Source organism: Adiantum capillus-veneris, chromosome 1, assembly GCF_014529385.1.
Source record: "Adiantum capillus-veneris isolate H3 chromosome 1, ASM1452938v2, whole genome shotgun sequence".
Classification (NCBI taxonomy): Eukaryota; Viridiplantae; Streptophyta; class Polypodiopsida; order Polypodiales; family Pteridaceae; genus Adiantum; species Adiantum capillus-veneris.
The window spans coordinates 22,007,075-22,026,266 of record NC_140931.1 but is presented as its reverse complement, the minus strand read 5'-3'; the positions used below and the strand labels follow the sequence as shown (position 1 = coordinate 22,026,266).

The window sequence follows — 19,192 nt, the reverse complement described above, 5'->3', positions numbered from 1 at the left end:
ACTAATAGCAAATCAATAACATGAAAATAGATTTCCTATCTACTACCTTAAGATGGAATTTCTCAAGCATACAATAAGTAGCTCGTTACAACAGCAAAAAGAGGAATGTAAGCTCATTACATGTAAGGGCTTCTAATTCAGCACTCATACATCAATGAATTCTTTTCAAACAAAAGATTGCAAATAATTTCCAGGTTTTATGAACATAATCTCATCAAACTCCACCAAGCGAGCAAGTCCTTGTAAGGAAAAAAAAAAAAACCTTATACCTAAGCATTGAAGGTAAAGATATGTACACCTATGCTGAAGACTAGGATAAAGAACTATCACCCATTTTGTTTTTAAAGTTTGTGCTTGGATGTTATGGTACTCACGGGTCTTAATAGAGGCTGCACCAAGCCAATGGCCTTGCAACAAAGATGTATGAAGCAAGAGGGAAATCCTCCAGCAACTACTAAAACGATGTTGAAGCTAGTAGTTTAATTCAGAGCACATGTATATGTAACTTGTTTTCTTTCCACTCTATGCTTCCTTTCATGCAATGTAGTATGAGGCCTCTCTTTGCTAGAGATGAAAAACGCGAGACGGAAGCATAATGTCAGAGAAAGAATGCTAATTAGTGACAAATTTTGCCACGCAGGAAGAGCAAGTTGTCATGAATCTCCAGCACGAATTTTGACGTGCTTGAAGAGTAAATTCTCATGAATCTCCAACACAACCACAACTTACACTCCAAGGAACCAACTTACATTAAACATACACAAAAAAGGGGGGGGGGGGGGGGGGGGGGGACTCTACATACTACATCCTTTCACTAGTTAGGGCATTACCTCACTAAAGAATATTACCTCCATATTTATAAGCTCAAAAGAGAAACAACACACTTCTATCCGTCAAAATTTTGGATATACAAGAACTAGTATTGTGATTGCACACATACTTTGCAACACTCATTCCGGTCTTATTTTTTTGAAAGGCACTTTGACAATATAAAACTTCTCAAAATTTCATTGAAATAAGTCCTCATATCAAGCTACATTCATGCATCGCTCAATCATGGAAGAAGTGGAGTAAACATGGGATTGACAGAGAAATACTCCTCACACATTGCAGCTCAAACAAGACTTGAACAAATACTAAGGGTGACACCAATTTAGGAACACGAGAGTAAGGATTGCCATTACAGCCACCTCAAAACCAAGAGTCAAGGCCAAATAGCAGGATGGTTCTAAAAATAGAATACTTACACCCCAAGCATGAAAGTACTTTCAGCCAAAACCATTGTCATGCCCAAAGTAGAGCCTTCCACTTGCAAGGGACGGGCAGGATTTCAAGCCTTCTTGTCCCTATGCCGAACACTAAAGGATGCTTTACACCCCCTTTTCTTTTAATCACATGCAAATCTTGAAATTGTTCAATTACTTTGTGTATAGAACATTGCCAGCAACGAGATTTATCTTTACCGAATGCAAGGCTTGATTAGGCGACTCATATAAGTTATTTCACTCGACAGCTTGAAAATTGTCACTAATGCAAGAGATCTATAGGGGAACATTTGATTGTCCTTAATTGGGACTTTCACCCAATTTAACATTCATCAACGCAATGTAGTCCAAGTTCCTTTCAAATTCCATACACCACCACATACCCAGAACATAAATTTAGTTTGCAGAGATGGTGACAAATTGCAAAAAAAAGAGGAAGAAATTTGGAAGATCCACTCTTTACCTCCACTTTCTATTTGCACGCACCAAAAAGTAGGAACGCACACATGCAATCAATTTAAGAGAAGATTAGAGCCAAAAAGAGTATATCCACCTCCACATCCTTTCATTAGTTTTGTGAGTCTGGAGTATATGCCCTGCTCACAGGTCGGAGTTCTCAAAAGAAGCGTACTAAATGTCTCTCGAGAAAATTAGGCTTAAAAAGCTAAACAAGAGTGTGATAGTCAATTTTTGTAAAGAGAATGCTAGAAATGAGATGTCACACATACCCAATATTACCTCAAAAAAATTCATGATTAGTGTATAATTAGGTCCAAAGACATACACATTACTGATATGCCATGGCATAAGCTATCTATATATACACCTAGATGAATCCAAGAAGAGCCCAATTTCACCTATGAAGAAAAGTGCAGGTACAGACTCATGGTAGTCACACATAAGACAATATAACCATCAACTTCATCATGCATACTATTGACTAAATACAACATCCCCACTGACGTCATCAGTGCCCAATAGTGGGTGTAGAACTAGGTACTAACATATGCTACCAACACCACACGTGCACAAACACATGATCATACATCAACACGAATACATTGCCACATGTTCTGCTCCTGAATCCTCAACCTCCTCTTCAGGTACTATGTCAATGTAAACTTCTCTGATATGCTCATATCTTTGCCCAAGGACCATGAAGTACATATGATTCACTGCGCACATGTTAACAAAGCATCAAATCATTAATGTAGTTGATACGGCCTTTACACCAAAATCCAACTCCTACCTTCTAGACACCCATCAGCTATGAGATACGTGTATAGCTTGTCATGTCAACCATTATAAAGAAATTGACAGAAAAATTACAAAAACCAGAGTAGTTTGATAGGAGTTCCTCTAAAAAACATTTGATGGTATGCTGACACAAATGAAAACACAATCAGCAAGATATAACAAGACATGGCATTATATCGTGTGTGTGTGTGTGTGTGTGTGTGTGTCTGAGAGAGAGAGAGAGAGAGAGAGAGAGAGAGAGAGAGAGAGAGAGAGCAAGCAGACATTGAACCACACATCTTGCCTCAGTTGCATGGCAAAAACATCTACACCTACAAATCTCGCCTCTTTTGCATGACAAAAACATCTACATCCACACACTGATAAATATCATCCAGCTTTTCTGCGTCAATCTTCTCAACTGAAAACCACTGCTTGGTCTGTTCAAAGAAGGTCTCCTCTGCTTGCCGGTTTCTTCCATAAGCCAAAAAAAAACGTGTCGAGGCTAATGCAATGCATCGGACAGTTGTTAAAAGTGCCGCAGTCAGAGAAGCATCATACATAATGTCCGCAGCAAGAATCACATCATAAGTCTGGATATTGTGTAAATCAGCTTGCTGGCCCCATTCAAGCTTAGCCACCGAAACTTTGTTCACAAGATTGTGTTTTAAAACATTCTGATTCAACAGAGGGAGGTTTTCTGATAAGTCGGTTAGCAAAACGTGTGCAGCACCTAAATATGCCGCTGTTATCCCTGCAAAATCTAAAACGTAAGCCAGCATTGGAGGTGTGTGAGCACATTTGCATCTGCTTGAAAAGATTGCATAAGAAGGTGAAATTGGGAGCAAGTTTTCAGGCACATTTTTTGTGCTTGTCATTGGGCAGAATCTGAAGGGTGAGATTTCTTCATTACCATCAAGAACTTGCACTTCAAGTGGTGAATGTTCAAACACGACAAATGTGTAAAAGTGCGCAAGTATGGAAGCGTGAGAGGAGAGAGACAGACAGACAGACACAGAGACAGAAAGAAAACGCCAGAGCAGTGGAGAGGGGGCTGATCGGCCGTAATTATCAATGACCACAAGCCCTAATGAGGGTGCCAGATACAAGATCCACAATCTGGGGAGAAGGTGCTCCATGGCCCTGCATATTTTTTGTTTCATTTATGTGTCTGGGAGTAGTATTACAGCTGCATGGAACTACGCGTGCACATGGCCAGACATAAATGGGTGGCCAGGCCAAATGCACACTAGATGCAATATGCAGTGGGTGCCAGGGTGGCCATCTCCGGAGACACACTAGCCGTACAAGCATGCCATAAACCATGGTAAAGCAGTAGAATGGTGTAAACTCTAACAATACGTCTACTCGTGTTTCACTGATTTTCTGTTGAGCAACTTTAACTAGTCAAGTCCATTTGCTGCAACCTCAATTCTCAACTACTACATTAGCAGGGATAGACCTGCACACACAATTCCGCAGCAGTGTACCACAAAGATATTTTCCAGGAACCAGCACATAAACGGCATATGTGCAGAAGCAGGAAGCAGCTTAAACTACGGCAACACGTCAGCAAAAAATAACAGGCATGCTGAATGAAAGTGTCACCTGGTAAGCCACAGCCTGCTCCAAGCTCAATGCATCGCTTTCCATTTACCAGCAACGGCCACCTTTCCAGATATTTGCTCAGCACGATTGCACTGTCCCAAACTGTGTGCAAATTCACAACGAATGCATCAAGCTAGTGTTTCTCTGCATGAAGTAAAGGCACACAAACACATGAATGAGAGTGGTTGGAAGATGGCAGTTACACTCAATTTCCCCGTGTTCTGCACCCCAATAGGGATATGGCTTCATTTACATATAGAATTAAAACATGTTTTGTAGTGCATTAGTTAGCTATCATATCCTCTAACAAGTTTTTGTTTAAAAGGCACATATAGGTAATAGAGCTTAGCCCTAGAGCCGTGTATTCGCATTTGTCAGCTGTGTCAATTGAATTGAAACGGCAAGTCAGCTGACGAGGGAGTAAAATAGAGCAACACCAAAACGAACAGACTAAAAACAACATATTTGAATTGAACGAGAACACAAGAGACGAGTTAGTTCACAGCACTCTGAAAAGAGAATACTTCTTTTGTTAGAGTTTACACCACTTTGGTGCTTCACGTTTGTCTAGGGCATGCTTGTACAGCTAGTGTGTGGCCCCGGCTAGCCGCCCATTGCATACGCACTAAGGCTGCATCTGGTCCTAGCTGCACACTTTTAGTCCAACTGCACAGTTTTTGAGGTCCTACATCCATTTATCTTATTTTCATAGATTTTCCATATTCCTGGATTGTTCGGTTTATCGGTGGACATTGCCCGATCCAGCTCTCATCTACTGTATAGGCAGGGGCTGGGGGCACTTGTCCAGTGTGTGTGTGTGTGCGCGCGCGCTGTTGAGTAAATGTCACGTGCACATGACTCTGTGTGCCATGTGGACATGCTTCATTGACTTCCAAAGCCAATTCTGTACATATATCTAGATAGAAGTGTCTAGAATCCTAAGAGGATTAGTACTGGCAATTTTGTGAGCCTACTTGTGTCACGTGCACATCTAACCCTATGTGTACGTGTGACAAGCTACTTCATGACAAGGGTTCAGTCAGTCTAGATTAGGAAGTGATATGGCACTTTGTGAGTCTGTTCGCAGACCGTGCATCTCCAAGAGTAGATGCATATCCTTTAGTTGCACATAGCATGATCATCAAATTACAGTCAGCACCCATCAGGAGCATTTCTACAGTGCATAGACCTATTTTCCCTATTTTAGCCAATTTTCACTTATTATTTTTAAGTGACTTTTGTTGGGAAACTGGGTAGGGCAATTTTGCAAGGAAGTATATAAAAAAACCTAGCGCTAGCACTTTCTAATAGAAGAGGCAGCAGGAACCGCGTGTTCAACAGGCACCTTCTCAGCAGGACCCCCACAGGACACCTAGCATTTTCTGCATCATCAACCTAGCGTTTTGGCATTTGCGGCAACCTAGCAACAACAGATTATAAATCAGCCCTAGCGTTGGCAGTTTGCACCAGCAGATCAATAGCGTTTTTGCAGATCAACACAAAATCAGCCCTAGCGTTTTTGCATCAGCCTGGCATCTCACCGTTTTGCAGATCCACCGCGATGGAACCCCCACGAGCACCAGCGTTTTCAGTTTCAGCATTTAGACACAGCAGAACAAGTCCTAAACCTCACAGATCTCACCTTCCCGCAACAGATCCTCGCCACACGGTCAGATCCATCAAAGTTTGCAGTTTCAGCCCGTAAAACGCAGATTTCAGCATCTGTGTTTTTAGCGCATCGTCGTTGCATCGTCGTCATCACCGTCATCACCGACATAGAGTCAAAATCTAGCAAATAAAGATTTGCAGATCCATTAGCCTTTTCAGATTTCAACCTGTCTCGTCGTCGTCCTCATCGTCGTCGACATCGTCAACAAGTCCAAAGCATTGTAGAGATTTGTGCAATCAATAGTAGACCGCTCTCGCCATAGAGAGTGGGCCTTCGGAGGAGGGTTTGACAACATTCTGGTGTCGTATTCTTCTCTCTCTATCTCTTAGTCTCAGCACCTTCATTCACAGTGTTCACCACTTTGTTTGTGTCCATTGCACTCTCTCACTAAAGGAACGTAAGGCTCTCCCTTCCGTAAGTAAAAGGAACCCTTGAGCACAGTTCGGAGCACTCATCTTGAGCAAAGTTCAACATTCACTTCCGCTGCACCTTACATTCCTCGTGAACTTAAGAACCCACGACTTCAGTGGATGATCATCACCCGAAGCGGAATGGATACTTCGCATGGAGGCGGTGAGCATGGGAGTGGCGAAGACGAGTTTTCTCCACCATGAGGTTTTTTTGACCCTCCCCCTTCCTCATCTACGCCACGGATTGTACCAAATCCTATGGAGGCTTTGGTCAAGTCGATGATGGACATGATGGCACAACAAAAAGAAGCAAATCGAGTTGTGATGGCACAACAACAACAAGCGAATTGCGTTGCGATGGCACAACAAGAAGCAAATCGCGTTGCCATGGAGCGTGAACGCCAAAACAGACACGAAACCTTGGACCGCGAAGCGCGCTTGGCGGCCAAGGAACGAAAAGAATGAAAAACACAAAGAAAGGAGGCGGCCGAAGAAAGACGAGCGGCCTCGGAGGCCGAGCGTGAGGCACAGAGAGAACTACACATGCAAGAGTTGATCCGACACGTGCTCACCTCGAAGTCCGAGCCAACCAAAGATGTTGGTAGTTCATCAAGTGGCGCAAGCCGAGATTTGGACTCCAACAACACAGTCACCAAGAAGTTGACTTTCAGTAAGTATGATGGTAAGATGGATGCTAGTGTTATTCATTCTTGGTTACATCAATTTAATGCTTATTTTGCGACAACTAAGAAGACAAGAAATAGCAAGGTTTTGACGCCAACTATGTACCTTGCCGGTGTTGCCATTAATTGGTACCACGCGTGGCAAGAGGCATAGTTGACCGCGCACCTAGAGGAAGCCGAGGAAGGCAGGCCCCTTTCCTTCAATTGGGCCGACTTCCAAGACAAGCTCAAGGCGCAGTTTATGCCACCACAGTACCTAGCGCAGTTGAAAGAGGATTGGCGCCAAGCAAAATGGTATATCAGTCATGTCCTTTTCTAACCGTGTTTTGCAGCTCGGCACCCAATTATGCAAATCGGATGATGAGCGCAAAGAGGCTTCCCTTTTTGGGTTGGACGAATATATCAAGTTTGATGTAGAAGTCTTCGACCCCACGGATCTCAACAAGGCAATAGCAATTGCTCTCTCCAAGAGATGAAGCACAACAAGGGCAAGCCTAAGGAGAACAAGTCGTCTCAAAGTACCTCCGAGACTTCTCAGAACCCTCAGAATGGTAAGAACGGTAAGAATGGTAACTCTTCTAACCAATCTTCCAATAGTCTCTCAGAAAAGAACTCTCCAAATGAACCTAAGGGTAAAGCTAACACCATTGCTAAACCTAAGCTCACTCTAGATGAAAAGGCAGAATAAGGAATTTTAGGAGGATACATCACGTCGGAAGAACAAAGCATTTATTCTAAGGAAGGTCGTTGTTTTCATTGTCACATCAAGGGTCACATAAAAAGAACATGTTCTAAGCTTGAAACTAATGAAACTAAAGAACCCACAGAACCCACTTCCTCTGTCAATGCAATAAATGAGAACATGAGTCTCTCATGATCCTCCCATTGATGAGTCTCTCATTAAGTGTTATGGTCATGTGAAAAGTCAACGTTTTGTCATATTGTTTGACCCAGGCAGTATGCATGATTTGATTAGTGACTCTCTTGTTCAAAGAGCCCGCTTGGAGGTTCGCAAGACATCTCCTTTCGAGGTGTCAGGCTTCTCCCGGTATGGACTCTCTCATCACGCAAGAGTGCCTTGATGTTTTGTTCACTGTTCAACAAGTGTCCTTTCGCACAAAATTTGTAGTCTCTTCTCTTTCAAGATGTGATATGCTTTTGGGCATTCGATGGTTTCATGAGCATAACCCTCTCATTGATTGGGCGGAAAATACGTTCACTTTCAATGCCAAACGTGACTCTCCCCTTATCATTTGTGGAGAGCAAGTTGTTCATTCTTCATCTCTCATTTCTAATGTGCAGGCGAACATTGCAAAGAATTCGGAAAAGGAAACTCTCTCAGTCTCTTCTTTTCCAAAGCATGACACACATCATTTGCACGATAATGATAAGCATGATGATTTGCATGACCAAGATGTGATTACTCCCAAGCATGATGATTTGCAGAAAAAAGCTGTGATTGTTCACAAGAATGATGGTTTAGTTGATACTTTGTCTAGTGCAGCTAACCTCATTGCAGATTCGATCAATCACGAAGAACTGATCATGGCTCTCGAGTCGAGGTCCAAGGAACCCCCACAGGAAGATTCGATCCATCACGAAGAACCGATCTTGCCTCTTGAGTCAAGGTCCAAAGAACCCCCACAGGAAGTATTATGTGTTCGAATGATTAGTCAGCACGCATTGTTCGAGTGTTTCATTCGTGATGCTTTCCTGTACTTTAGTCACCGTCCTTATGTGATCCCTTTTCATAGGCATGACATATTGTATGTTAAACATGATTCACTCATGAATGAGCACGGATGTATGCGGATTACTCATGAAAAGATGAAATGTTTGTACCCAAAGAATTCACAGCCCATGTCTCTTTCTTGGCATGACACAGTATTAGAAAGAGCACAAGAAGGATTGAGCATCAAGCATCAGCATTTCCATTGTGTTTTGCCACAGTTGATTGATTTAGATCAAAAACTCAAGATTCAACCCCATTGTATGCGTGTGTTTGATGAACAGTTTGGCACTCCGTCAATTTGTTCATCTGCATTGCATGCACAGTTTTTTCCAAGGAATAGTATTTTTCCAGTCACTTTACATGGAATGGGTATGTTCATGTTTTTGTGTTGGAAGTGGTTTCAGGAATTTTCAGCCTCGGAGATTCTTGAAGAAGGTAAACGCATGAGTATCGACGAACTTGAAGCATCGAAGGAGCCGCAGAAGACTTTGTGTCGCTTTCGGCGCGGCCCAAAGAAGCAAGCATTGCAGACCTTTATGAAGTTCAAGTATCGCATGACCCACGCTTCAGAGTGGGCCGGCGAAGAGTCCTTTCCAGAATTCCAGACGTTGTTGGCAATCTTCCTGGACGCCATACAGTTCGGTACCAGTACCTCACTTTGAAAAGGAGGGGATGTCACATGCACATCTAACCCTATGTGTACGTGGACAAGCTACTTCAGTCAGTCTAGATTAGGAAGTGATCTGGTACTTTTGTGGGTCTGTTCGCAGATCGTGCATGTCCAGATACTTACAGTAGATGCATATCCTCTGGTTGCACACAGCATGATCATCAAATTATAGTCAAAACCCATCAGGAGCATTTTTACAGTGCATAGACCTATTTTCCTTATTTTAGCAAATTTTCACTTATTATTTTTAAGTGACTTTTGTTGTGAAACTGGGTAGGGCAATTTTGCAAGGAAGTAAATAAGAAAACCCAGCGCTAGCACTTTCTGGCAGAAGAGGCAGCAGGAACCGCGTGTTCAACTAGCACCTTCTCAGCAGGACCCCCACAGGACACCTAGAGTTTTTGGAGTAGGGCACCTAGCGTTTTCTGCATCATCAACCTAGCGTTTTCAGCATTGCAAACAAGCTCAGCATTTTTGCATTTGCAGCAACCTAGCAACAACAGATCACAGATCAGCCCTAGCGTTAGCAGTTTGCACCAGCTGATCAATAGCATTTTTGCAGATCAAGACAAAATCAGCCTTAGCGTTTTTGCATCAGCCTGGCATCTCACCGTTTTGCAGATCCACCGCGACCGAACCCCACGAGCACCAGTGTTTTCAGTTTTCAGCATTTAGACACAGCAGAACAAGTCCCGAACCTCACAGATCTCACCTTCCCGCAGCAGCAGATCCTCCCCGCACGGTCAGATCCATCGAAGTTTGCAATTTCAGCCCGGAAAACACACATTTCAGCATCTGCGTTTTCAGCGCGTCGTCGTTGCATCCTCGTCATCGCCGTCGTCACCGACATAGAGTCGGAATTCAGCAAATAAAGATTTGCAGATTTCAGCCATTAGCCTTTTCACATTTTAGCCATCTCGTCGTCATCCTCATCGTCGTCGACATCGTCGGCAAGTCCAAAGCATTGTAGAGATTTGTGCAATCAATAGTAGACTGCTCTCGCCATAGAGAGTGGACCTTCAGAGGAGGGTTTGACAACATTCTGGTGTCGTATTCTTCTCTCTCTATCTCTCAGTCTCAGCACCTTCATTCACAGTGTTCACCACTTTGTTTGTGTCCATTGTACTCTCTCACTAAAGAAACGGAAGGCTCTCCCTTCCGTAAGTAAAAGGAACCCTTGAGCATAGTTCGGAGCACTCATCTTGAGCAAAGTTCAACATTCACTTCCGCTGCACCTTACAACTTGCAAGACCTGCACGTCCACACAAGTCCATTAGATTAGGTTTTCCAGTTTTGGAACCCTGTTGCATAAATGGTTTGTATACGCATTTTGACAGATGTTATTACACTTTGGTGGGCATCTGGCATGACCTGCATGTAGACCTAGGCTAGAAGAACATGTTGGTGTGGAACTACACCAGTCCGTGTCTCGTGTAAAGTGTCTCTCTTTCAGTTCAGTTGTTTTGAAGCGTTTAAATTCTATTCAGTATGTTCTTTTCCGTTGGCACGTGATACTATCCCATTACAACTGCTCTATCGACAACTCTAGATGAGCATTCCAAAACGCTCACAACAGCACCTTCAACTATCGACGCCTCAAAAAGTCATCGCAAGAAACCGGAGACGGGCACGGTCAGGGACCTTATCAGAGGTTGCATTTTAAAACGCTGCCTCAACAAGCCCTCAACCTCTGGCAGCGTTTTGGAATACTCTGAGAAACTCGCCTACTTTTACTAATACACAACGAGGAAGATTGCTGATCCTCAAGCCAAAAAACACACTACCCAAAGTCTTCATCTTCAACGCGTGCTCTCCTTCAAGGATAAAAAATCCACGGGGCTCTGATACCATGTCAGAGTCAACAATGTAGAAGCGTAGAGCAACAGGGAGAGAGAGAGAGAGAGAGAGAGAGAGAGAGAGAGAGAGAGAGAGAGAGAGAGAGATTGCTGAACCAACCAATTGGGCAAAGAATTAGTGACTATACAACGGGGCTAGGTGTTTCTTACAGAGTTACCGGGGAACGGACAATTTCATGCCTGGAACGCCCGAACGGCCGGCTGGAAACAGATTGAACTTTGCGGAACGACAGCACGTTCCGACAGACAGCTCGAAACTGGAACGGATGGCCGGAACGGTCCAGAACAGTCCGGAACGGACCCGGAACGGCTTGCAACGGACAGAAACGGGCATTTTTGAAAAAATGGTCATAAACGGCCATTTTTGAACAAGTTGTAAAAACGCCTCATAGGCCTCATAGGCTCTCCTATATAACTAGCCACCCCCTCACCCTTTCCTCTCAAGCTCACTCGAGTCTCTTGCTCTCAAGTTCTCAACTTCTCAAGGCTCTCTCTCTCTTGCTCTCAAGCTTCAACCTCCTCTCAGCACTACGGTCTACTCATTGCTCAAGCTCTCAAGCCTCAAGCCTTCAAGGCTCTCAAGCTCTCTCTTGCTTCAAGGCTCTCAAGCTCTCTCTTGCTCTCAACTTTCAAGGTTTCAAGGCTCACGCTCTCCCTTGGGCTCGACTCTCAACTTCTCAAGAAGTGAAGCCTCTCTCAAGCTCTCTATCGTGACTCTCTTTTGTCTTCATCATCCATCACTCCATGGCCTCTTCTTCTCGTACAACCCCCTCCGTTCATGCGGGCAACACTCAAAAGGCGAAGGAATGATCGTGGTGGGATGAAGTGACCTCAGAGGACACCTTGTCGGCGGCGGGAGGTTCTCGTGCATGGGCATGCAAGCTATGCTCTTACACGCGGAAAGGGGGGCATGACAAAGTGAGGGCACACTTTCTTCGAGTGCCGGGACGTGAGGTGAAATTTTGCACCAACGTAGCCATTAAGAAGAGGAAGGAGCTCGAGGAAAAGGATTGGCAATTCAACCATAAAGCCAAACCCGCACGCAAAGGTATCGACCCAAAGACCCTCATTTTCCCTTCTTCCTCTCTACCCGGTTTAGGTGCCAGTGGATCTTCATCGGGTCCAATTCGTCGCCAAAGGACCCTTGCCACCTCTTGGGACCCAAAGAAGAAGGAAGAGGTGGATGCGGCAGTGGTCCGATTCTTCTACCACGACCATATTCCATTTGTTGCGATGAGGTATGTTTTATGATTTATCAATCTTCTCTCTCATTTCTTCTGTTATCGTCGTTTCCGCCTTTTTGATACTAACCTCTTCTATGTTTGATCGAAATAGGTCAGAGTATTGGAAAGTCATGGTGCAATGGATAGGAGAGTATGGCACCTGCTATGTGCCGCCATCTTCAGAGGCTCTCCGAACCTCTTTGCTCGATTGAGAGAAGGTTATCCTGGAGCAAGCAACACTCAATATTCAGCGTCTTTGGGCCAAACATGGCATTTCCCTCATTGCCGACGGGTGGAGCGATACAAGGAAGAGATCTATCCATGGTCTCGTCGCATACTCGAGTGGAGAGGTGTACTTTGTGCACTCTCATGATGCCACCGAAAGTGGCAAGTCCGCCGATGTCCTCTCTACAGAGTGGACAGCGACCATAGAAACGATCGGTGAGCAACACGTGGTGGCCTTTGTCACAGATGGGGAGGCATCAAACAGAGCAGCAGCAACTATTATAGAGGGCCACTATCCGCATGTGATAGTGTGCTTTTGCATGGCACACTGCTTGAACAACCTTCTAAAAGACATCGGCAAGCTAGACTGGATCGCTCCAGTCATTGCTGATGCAGTGAAGATTATTACTTTCATCAACAATCAACTTGGTTCGGAGTGAGTATCTCAAGAGGTCGGGCGGCAAAGTGCTTCTAAAGTATTCAGACACCCGCTTCGCGTTCAACTTTCTTCTTGCGCGCAGGCTGTCTGAATGTCAAAATGCGGTCCAATAGGTCTTCATTAGTGATGAGTTCACCACCTCCCCCTATGCAAAGACAGTTGTAGGGATTTTGTGCAAGGATAAGGTAAAGGATCTTGAGTTGTGGAAGGAGCTCAAGAGTCTAGACGCACAGGTAAAACCGGTGGTTCATTTGCTTCGAGTTCTGGATGGCATGGATCCTTGCATAGGAAGATTTATGAGGCAATGGACCGCATGATCGAGCAGCTTGCACAGCTTGAGCCGACAGTAAAGCGATATGAGGAGATCCATGCGCTTTGCAGCTCAAGGTGGAATTCATATGCCTCTCCTTTACACGCGGCAGCGTACATGGTGGATCCAGAGTTCCAAGGTGCAGGGCAAGAGACAGATAGAGAAGTCGTGAACCAATTTACAGAGATCTTAAACAAGATGGTTCTAGACAAAGAATGGCGATGCATTGTCAGAGATCGGTTGAGACAGTACAGAGAGATGCGGAAGTCATGTGTCGGTCCAGATGCTCAGATTGATCGCAAGAAGATAGGTTCAGTGCTATGGTGGGAGAACTATGGCTATGATGGCCCTGAGCTTCAGAGATTGGCGATCCATATTCTCAGCCAATCAGTTAGTACCTCATGCTTGGAGCAATTGTGGAGTACCTTTAGCCACATTGCTTCCAAGAAGAGGAATCAGTTTGGAGTGGAGAAGGCTAATGTTCTTGTCTTTGTCAGTGCAAATTTGAAAATGCTTTGTAAGAGTACAGACAAACAGACAGATCCTTTTACACAATGGGAGATGGAGCAAGAGGCTCCTCAGGCAGATGCACATCCACCAACACCAGGTACTTTATTCGTGGCTGAGATCGAGCGGGCCCTAGAGCTCGATGATGAGGAATGGGAGTATGTGCATGATTTACAGCCAGCTACTACGAATTGGGAGGGCTCTCAGGCTAGTGGCTCTTGAGTCTTGAGTCTTGAGGCTCGAGAGTTGCGACTTTAGGACTTCCATTATCCTTACCTTTTTGTATGGCTGCTTGAGCCTTGCCCTCTTTGACATTTGTAGCTACTAGCATCTTTATGGTAGTTGTTTGGTATAGAAAGACATCAGCACCTAGCGTTTTCAGCAGGAGAACATCGCCATCACCTGCATCAGCCTGGCGTTTCTCCATCAGAAGATCATTGCCACAGACCCCATCAGCTAGCGTTTTTGACAGAGTTCTGGCCTAGTGTTTTCAACAGGTATGACCTCAGCATGCAGCGTTTTTCGGCCATGAAATACTTGCAAGATCAGCCCATAAAAGAGTAGCAGATTCAGCCCTTAAGAACCTCAGTTTTCAGCCCTAAACCTGCAGATTTTCAACGACAAAGACCTACAAAAACAACCCCAAAATCAGTGTTTTCGGACTAGCCGCAGATTTCAGCCATAGCATTTTTGGACAGCAGATAAAGAGGACTGCAGATTTCAGCCCTAGTGTCAGTCTCGTCGTCATCGCCGACATAGCCTATACTTGCATCAGTCACATGCATTCAGTTTGTACCAGTTTGTGCAATCATAAGTAGACCACTCTCGCCGACGAGTGGGGCCTTCGGAGGAGGGTTTTATGTCACCAGCGTGTGACTACTATCTATCCTTTTTGTTGATTTCTTTCTTATTATTTATTTACTTTCACTTTTTGAAAACACCCCTCGGGAAATCTAACTGCCCTGCATTGCATAGCTAGTGTGGAACTGTCCAGAGGGAGTCCAGGCCTTAGGGCAAGAGAGCACTAAGGTTGGACAAGGACTATGGTTAGCCAAAGTGGGGTCATTGACTAGCCAAAGTGGAATCCTTTGCTACAGAGGCTAGAAAGATACAATGGCAGCATCTCCTAAAATTTAGGGAACTGCTATTTTGGGACCTGAAAATGTGTTTGCATCATTACCTTCGGAATGACAAGGAGAACATTTTCTTACTCTGCCGTGAAGTCAACTGGGCAACCGGTTGAGAGATTTTTAGGCGGCAACCCCGAAACGGGAAAATGCTTGTAAATGTGCCAAGTGGCACCTTCTGGTGCACTTTCCTCATGCAACAAGAAGTAGCGCTGAATTTGAAGTTGGGAGAGGCTCATTTTCAGATTTTGTCACAGGTTAAGAGCTATGGAGTGCTTGCTTTCCCTCCTATGTACAATGCGGTGCCAGGAGTGATGCCCTGCACGCTACGCAGTGCCCTCTCTCTCCCCTATGGCAGTATGTTATGCCCCTTTAGTGGGCTTTTCAATTGACCAATGTACAGTTGTGTGGGTTCATGCGCGATTGCCGAGGCAAGAGCCTCTTGCACAGGTACTAGATTAGCTAACGGCTAATCCCCCCTCAGGTACAAGTGAATTCGGAGAGGTTTCACGCTAGAAATCTCGTCCGATTCAAAGGGCAAGTAGCCCTACAAGTGCGGGAGCTCGAGGACTTGCTACGGATGCGACCGGCACGCGAAATGGAGCCCAAAACAGTAAATTACAGCCTGCTGTGTATTTTTGCAGGTTTAGGGTTTTGGCCCTAAACGGACCCTAATACCCCCAAGAGGTTCGGGGACGCGAGGGGACCGCTATACAGGCGATCTGGCGCATTTTCGGGGCTGAAAACAGAGTATTCAGCGTGCTGCAGATTCTCGCCAGGTTTTGCAAAGTGCTCGTATGCGTCGGGAAAGTCATTCGATGCGTGGGAATACTGACTGTGAAGGGTCCTAGTACAATTATGCTGCCGAAATCGGGCCGGAACAATTGAAATTCAGCCGAGCTTGTGCGGGGCAGCTTGTAGGGAACCACAACGTTTATTCCCTCTTTTAAACAATAAAGAAATACCGAAAGGGGCGCCTAAGTTAGGGGCCAATCTGATGTCGGTCTACTCTTACAGGTGCAATCTAGCAGCCTGTATCCCTCTCCCCTTTGTTGTGTCTTGAAAGTACAGGTAGAATAGACGACTAATAATGGGTGAAAGCTAAATCAAGGTTTGAAGTAAAGTCTAACGCCCTTTTTGAAGTTAACAGGCCGGTTTCATTTTACGTCTCTGATGTCGTATTTCTCTTCTCTCTCTATCTCTCAGTCTCATACACTTTCATGCATAATGTCCATTCACTTTGTTTGTGATCATAGCATTCTCTCATTAAGAACGGAAGGCTCTCCCTTCCATGAGAACAAAAGGAACCTTGAGCACAGTTTGGAGCACTCATCTTGAGCAAAGCGCAAACATTCTTTCCCTTGCACTTAACATTGGTATCAGAGCTTTGGCAGTGTTCTGTATCACTCAAGGAAAGAACCACAAGAATCACAAGAATTTTTTTTGCTTGTTGCGGTCGCACGAACCCAAGTTCGCTTGGGCGTGTCGATTCCTAATCGTGTTTTTGAAGAGTGACAGGAATCCCAAGAAAGAAGGGCTTGTCCAGCCTCCCCTTGTGTCTCTTTTCACTCATTGAGAGCGGATCGTGCACTTAGCGGCCGGCCAATCGACGTGAGGTGGGAAAAAGCAACCTTGGTGTGAGCGCAAGGCCACCAAGAGATGCGTCGGCAGAAAGGAGTAGAACTCGGGTGAAGAGAAGATCCTTCTCAAACACAGTTTGCAAGCGAAAGAAAACCTCAAGACCCTCAAGACCCTCAAGAACCCCAAGAACCACGACCCCCAAGAACCCAAGTTCCTCGTGAACTTAAGAACCCAAGACCACAAGAACCCACAACTTCAGAATGGTCGTCACTCGAAGCGGAATGGATACTTCGCTTGGAGGTGATGAGCATGAGAGAGGCGAAGAAGAATTTTCCCCACCAGAAGGTTTTTCCGACCCTCCCCCTTCCCCATCCACAACAAAGATTGCACTAACTCCTATGGAGGAGTTGAAGCAGTTGTTTATGGAAAGAAAGCTAGAACGCGAAGAAAGAGAAGCAGGTAGAAAGGCCTACGAAGAAGAAATGGCAGCCATAGATCGTGACTACGAAGAAGAAGTGGCAGCCATAGAGCGTCAGTACGACTTGGAAGAAAAAGAAAGTCAAGCAAGATTTGATCGCGAGAACAAAGCAAGAATGCAAGAGATGTTGCGACTCTTTTCTCAAGTGCAGGCACAAATGCAAGAGATTCAGGAGAAGGAGACTCTCTCAGTCTCTTCTTCTGCAAAGCATGACACACAGGATTTGCATTGTGAGAAGCATGATGAATTGAATGATAATGATACGCATGATGATTTGAATGACAATGATTTGCATGATGATTTGGATGATAATGATGAGCATGATGATTTGCATGATCAAGATGTGATTTCTCACAAGCATGAAGAGGACGTGATTGTTCACAAGGATGATGAGTTAGTTGATGCTTTTTCTAGCGAAGCTAACCTCGTTGCAGATTCGATCAATCACAAAGAATCGATCTTGGCCCTCGAGCCTAGGTCCAAAGAACCCCTTTAGGAAGAACCGATCTTGGCTCTCAAGCCTAGGTCTCAAGAACCCTCACAGGAAGTATTATGTATTCGCATGTTTGATACGCACGCATTGTACGAGTGTTTCATTCGTGACCGTTTCCTGTATTTTAGTCAGCGTCTTTATGTGATCCCTTTTCCTAGGCATGACATATTGTACGTTGAGCACGTTTGACTCGTGGATGAGCACGAATGTATGCGGATTTTTCATAAAAAGCTGAAAAGTATGCATTCAAGGAAGTCACATTCCATGTCTCTTCCTTGGCATGACACATTTGTAGAAAGAGCACAGGACAGTATGAGCACCAAGCATGAGCATTTCCGTTGTGAATTGCCGAAGTTGATTGATTTAGATCAGAAGAGAATGATTCGATCTCACTCTTTGCGTGTGTGTGGTGAACAGTTTGGCACTCCGTCTCTTTATTAGGACGACAAGATTTTTTCCAGTTACCTTATATGGAATAGGTATGTTCATGTTTTTGTGTTGGAAATGGTTTCAAGAATTTTCAACCATGGAGATTCTTGAAGAAGAAAGAAACATGACTCTCGACGAAGTTGAAGCATTGATGGAGCCACAGAAGACTCTGTCGCTTTAGGCGCGGCCCAAAAAAGCAAGCGTTGCAAACCTTTATGAAGTTCAAGTACCGCACAACCCACATATCTGAATGGGCCGCCGAAGAGTCCCTTCTAGGATTCCGGATGCTATTGGCGATCTCCCTCGACGCCATACAGTTCGGCACCAGTACCTCACTTTGAAAAGGAGCGGATGTCACGTGACACATCCAACCCTATGTGTCCGTGGACAAGCTACAGCACGACAAGGGTTCAGTCAGTCCAGTCAGTCTAGATTAGAAGTGATCTGACACTTTTGTGAGTCTATTCGTACACCGTGCATGTCACAAAGTGATGACGTAGCGGACAACAGAAACCCTAATTTCTGCCAGAAACCCTAAAATTCTTGCAAACCCTAATTTCTGCCAAAAACCCTAATTTCCGGAAATCGCGGAGGCTATTAAAATTTTTTATAAAAAAATTTTGAAATGACGAGCGACGCGAATTTTGCTTTTTTTTTTATTTTTTTTAAGAGAAGACTCTCTAAGAGAGAGAGAGAACTGATGCTTTTTATTTTAAAAGCTTTTGGGGCTTTGCTTTTGGGCATCCCTTGTAATCTTTAAATTAGTGGTGAGGGCCTCACTTCTCAGAGCATATGGACGCAGAGTCTGAGAGTGAAACCCTAACCGCTCTCTTGTACTTTGATGATTGATTAATACAAAAAGAAATACTGAAAGGGGCGCCACTCTTTGGGGCCAATATCTCTAGGCACGGAACTCCGCTGGGCCAGTGCAAATCTATTGTGGTCTGTGAATTGTTTTGAAGTGGTTATTTGGTGCTGTCGCGGTTGATTCTTGACTTGGAGTGTCCAAGTCTGTTACAGTGGTATCAAAGCACGGCCGATTTCTTTTCTACGGGAAATCCGATCCCCGAAAAAAAAAATTCCGCGGCACCTATGGCTTCAGGCAATGATCAGTCGACTCCCTCTGCATCTGGAGATGCGGGCTGGGATCACAACGAAGATTCAGACAGAGAGTATGGCCCGCCTCGGCCTACTCAGGCGGAGCAAAGAGAGATGGAGCTTCGTCAATTGATTGGCGATGCAACAAAGATG

The 19,192-nt window shown here is 44.7% G+C and overlaps 1 protein-coding gene across 3 annotated transcripts in view; it reads right to left on the bottom strand.

Annotated features, from left to right (window-relative positions):
- Positions 1 to 2,702: 2,702 nt before the first annotated feature.
- Positions 2,703 to 19,192, bottom strand: part of LOC147464406 (uncharacterized) — a 54,524-nt gene continuing 38,034 nt past the window's right edge. For 2 of the 3 annotated variants that reach the window (XM_086514740.1, XM_086514755.1), the window contains exons 3-4: positions 4,110 to 4,211; positions 2,703 to 3,264 (exon numbers count right to left, since the gene is read on the bottom strand). In XM_086514740.1, coding sequence (XP_086370866.1) covers positions 2,834 to 3,264; positions 4,110 to 4,211 — 533 coding nt within the window. In that variant the 3' untranslated portion in view covers positions 2,703 to 2,833. The remainder of the gene's footprint in view (positions 3,265 to 4,109; positions 4,212 to 19,192) is intronic. The other variant, XM_086514745.1, reaches the window with a different exon arrangement.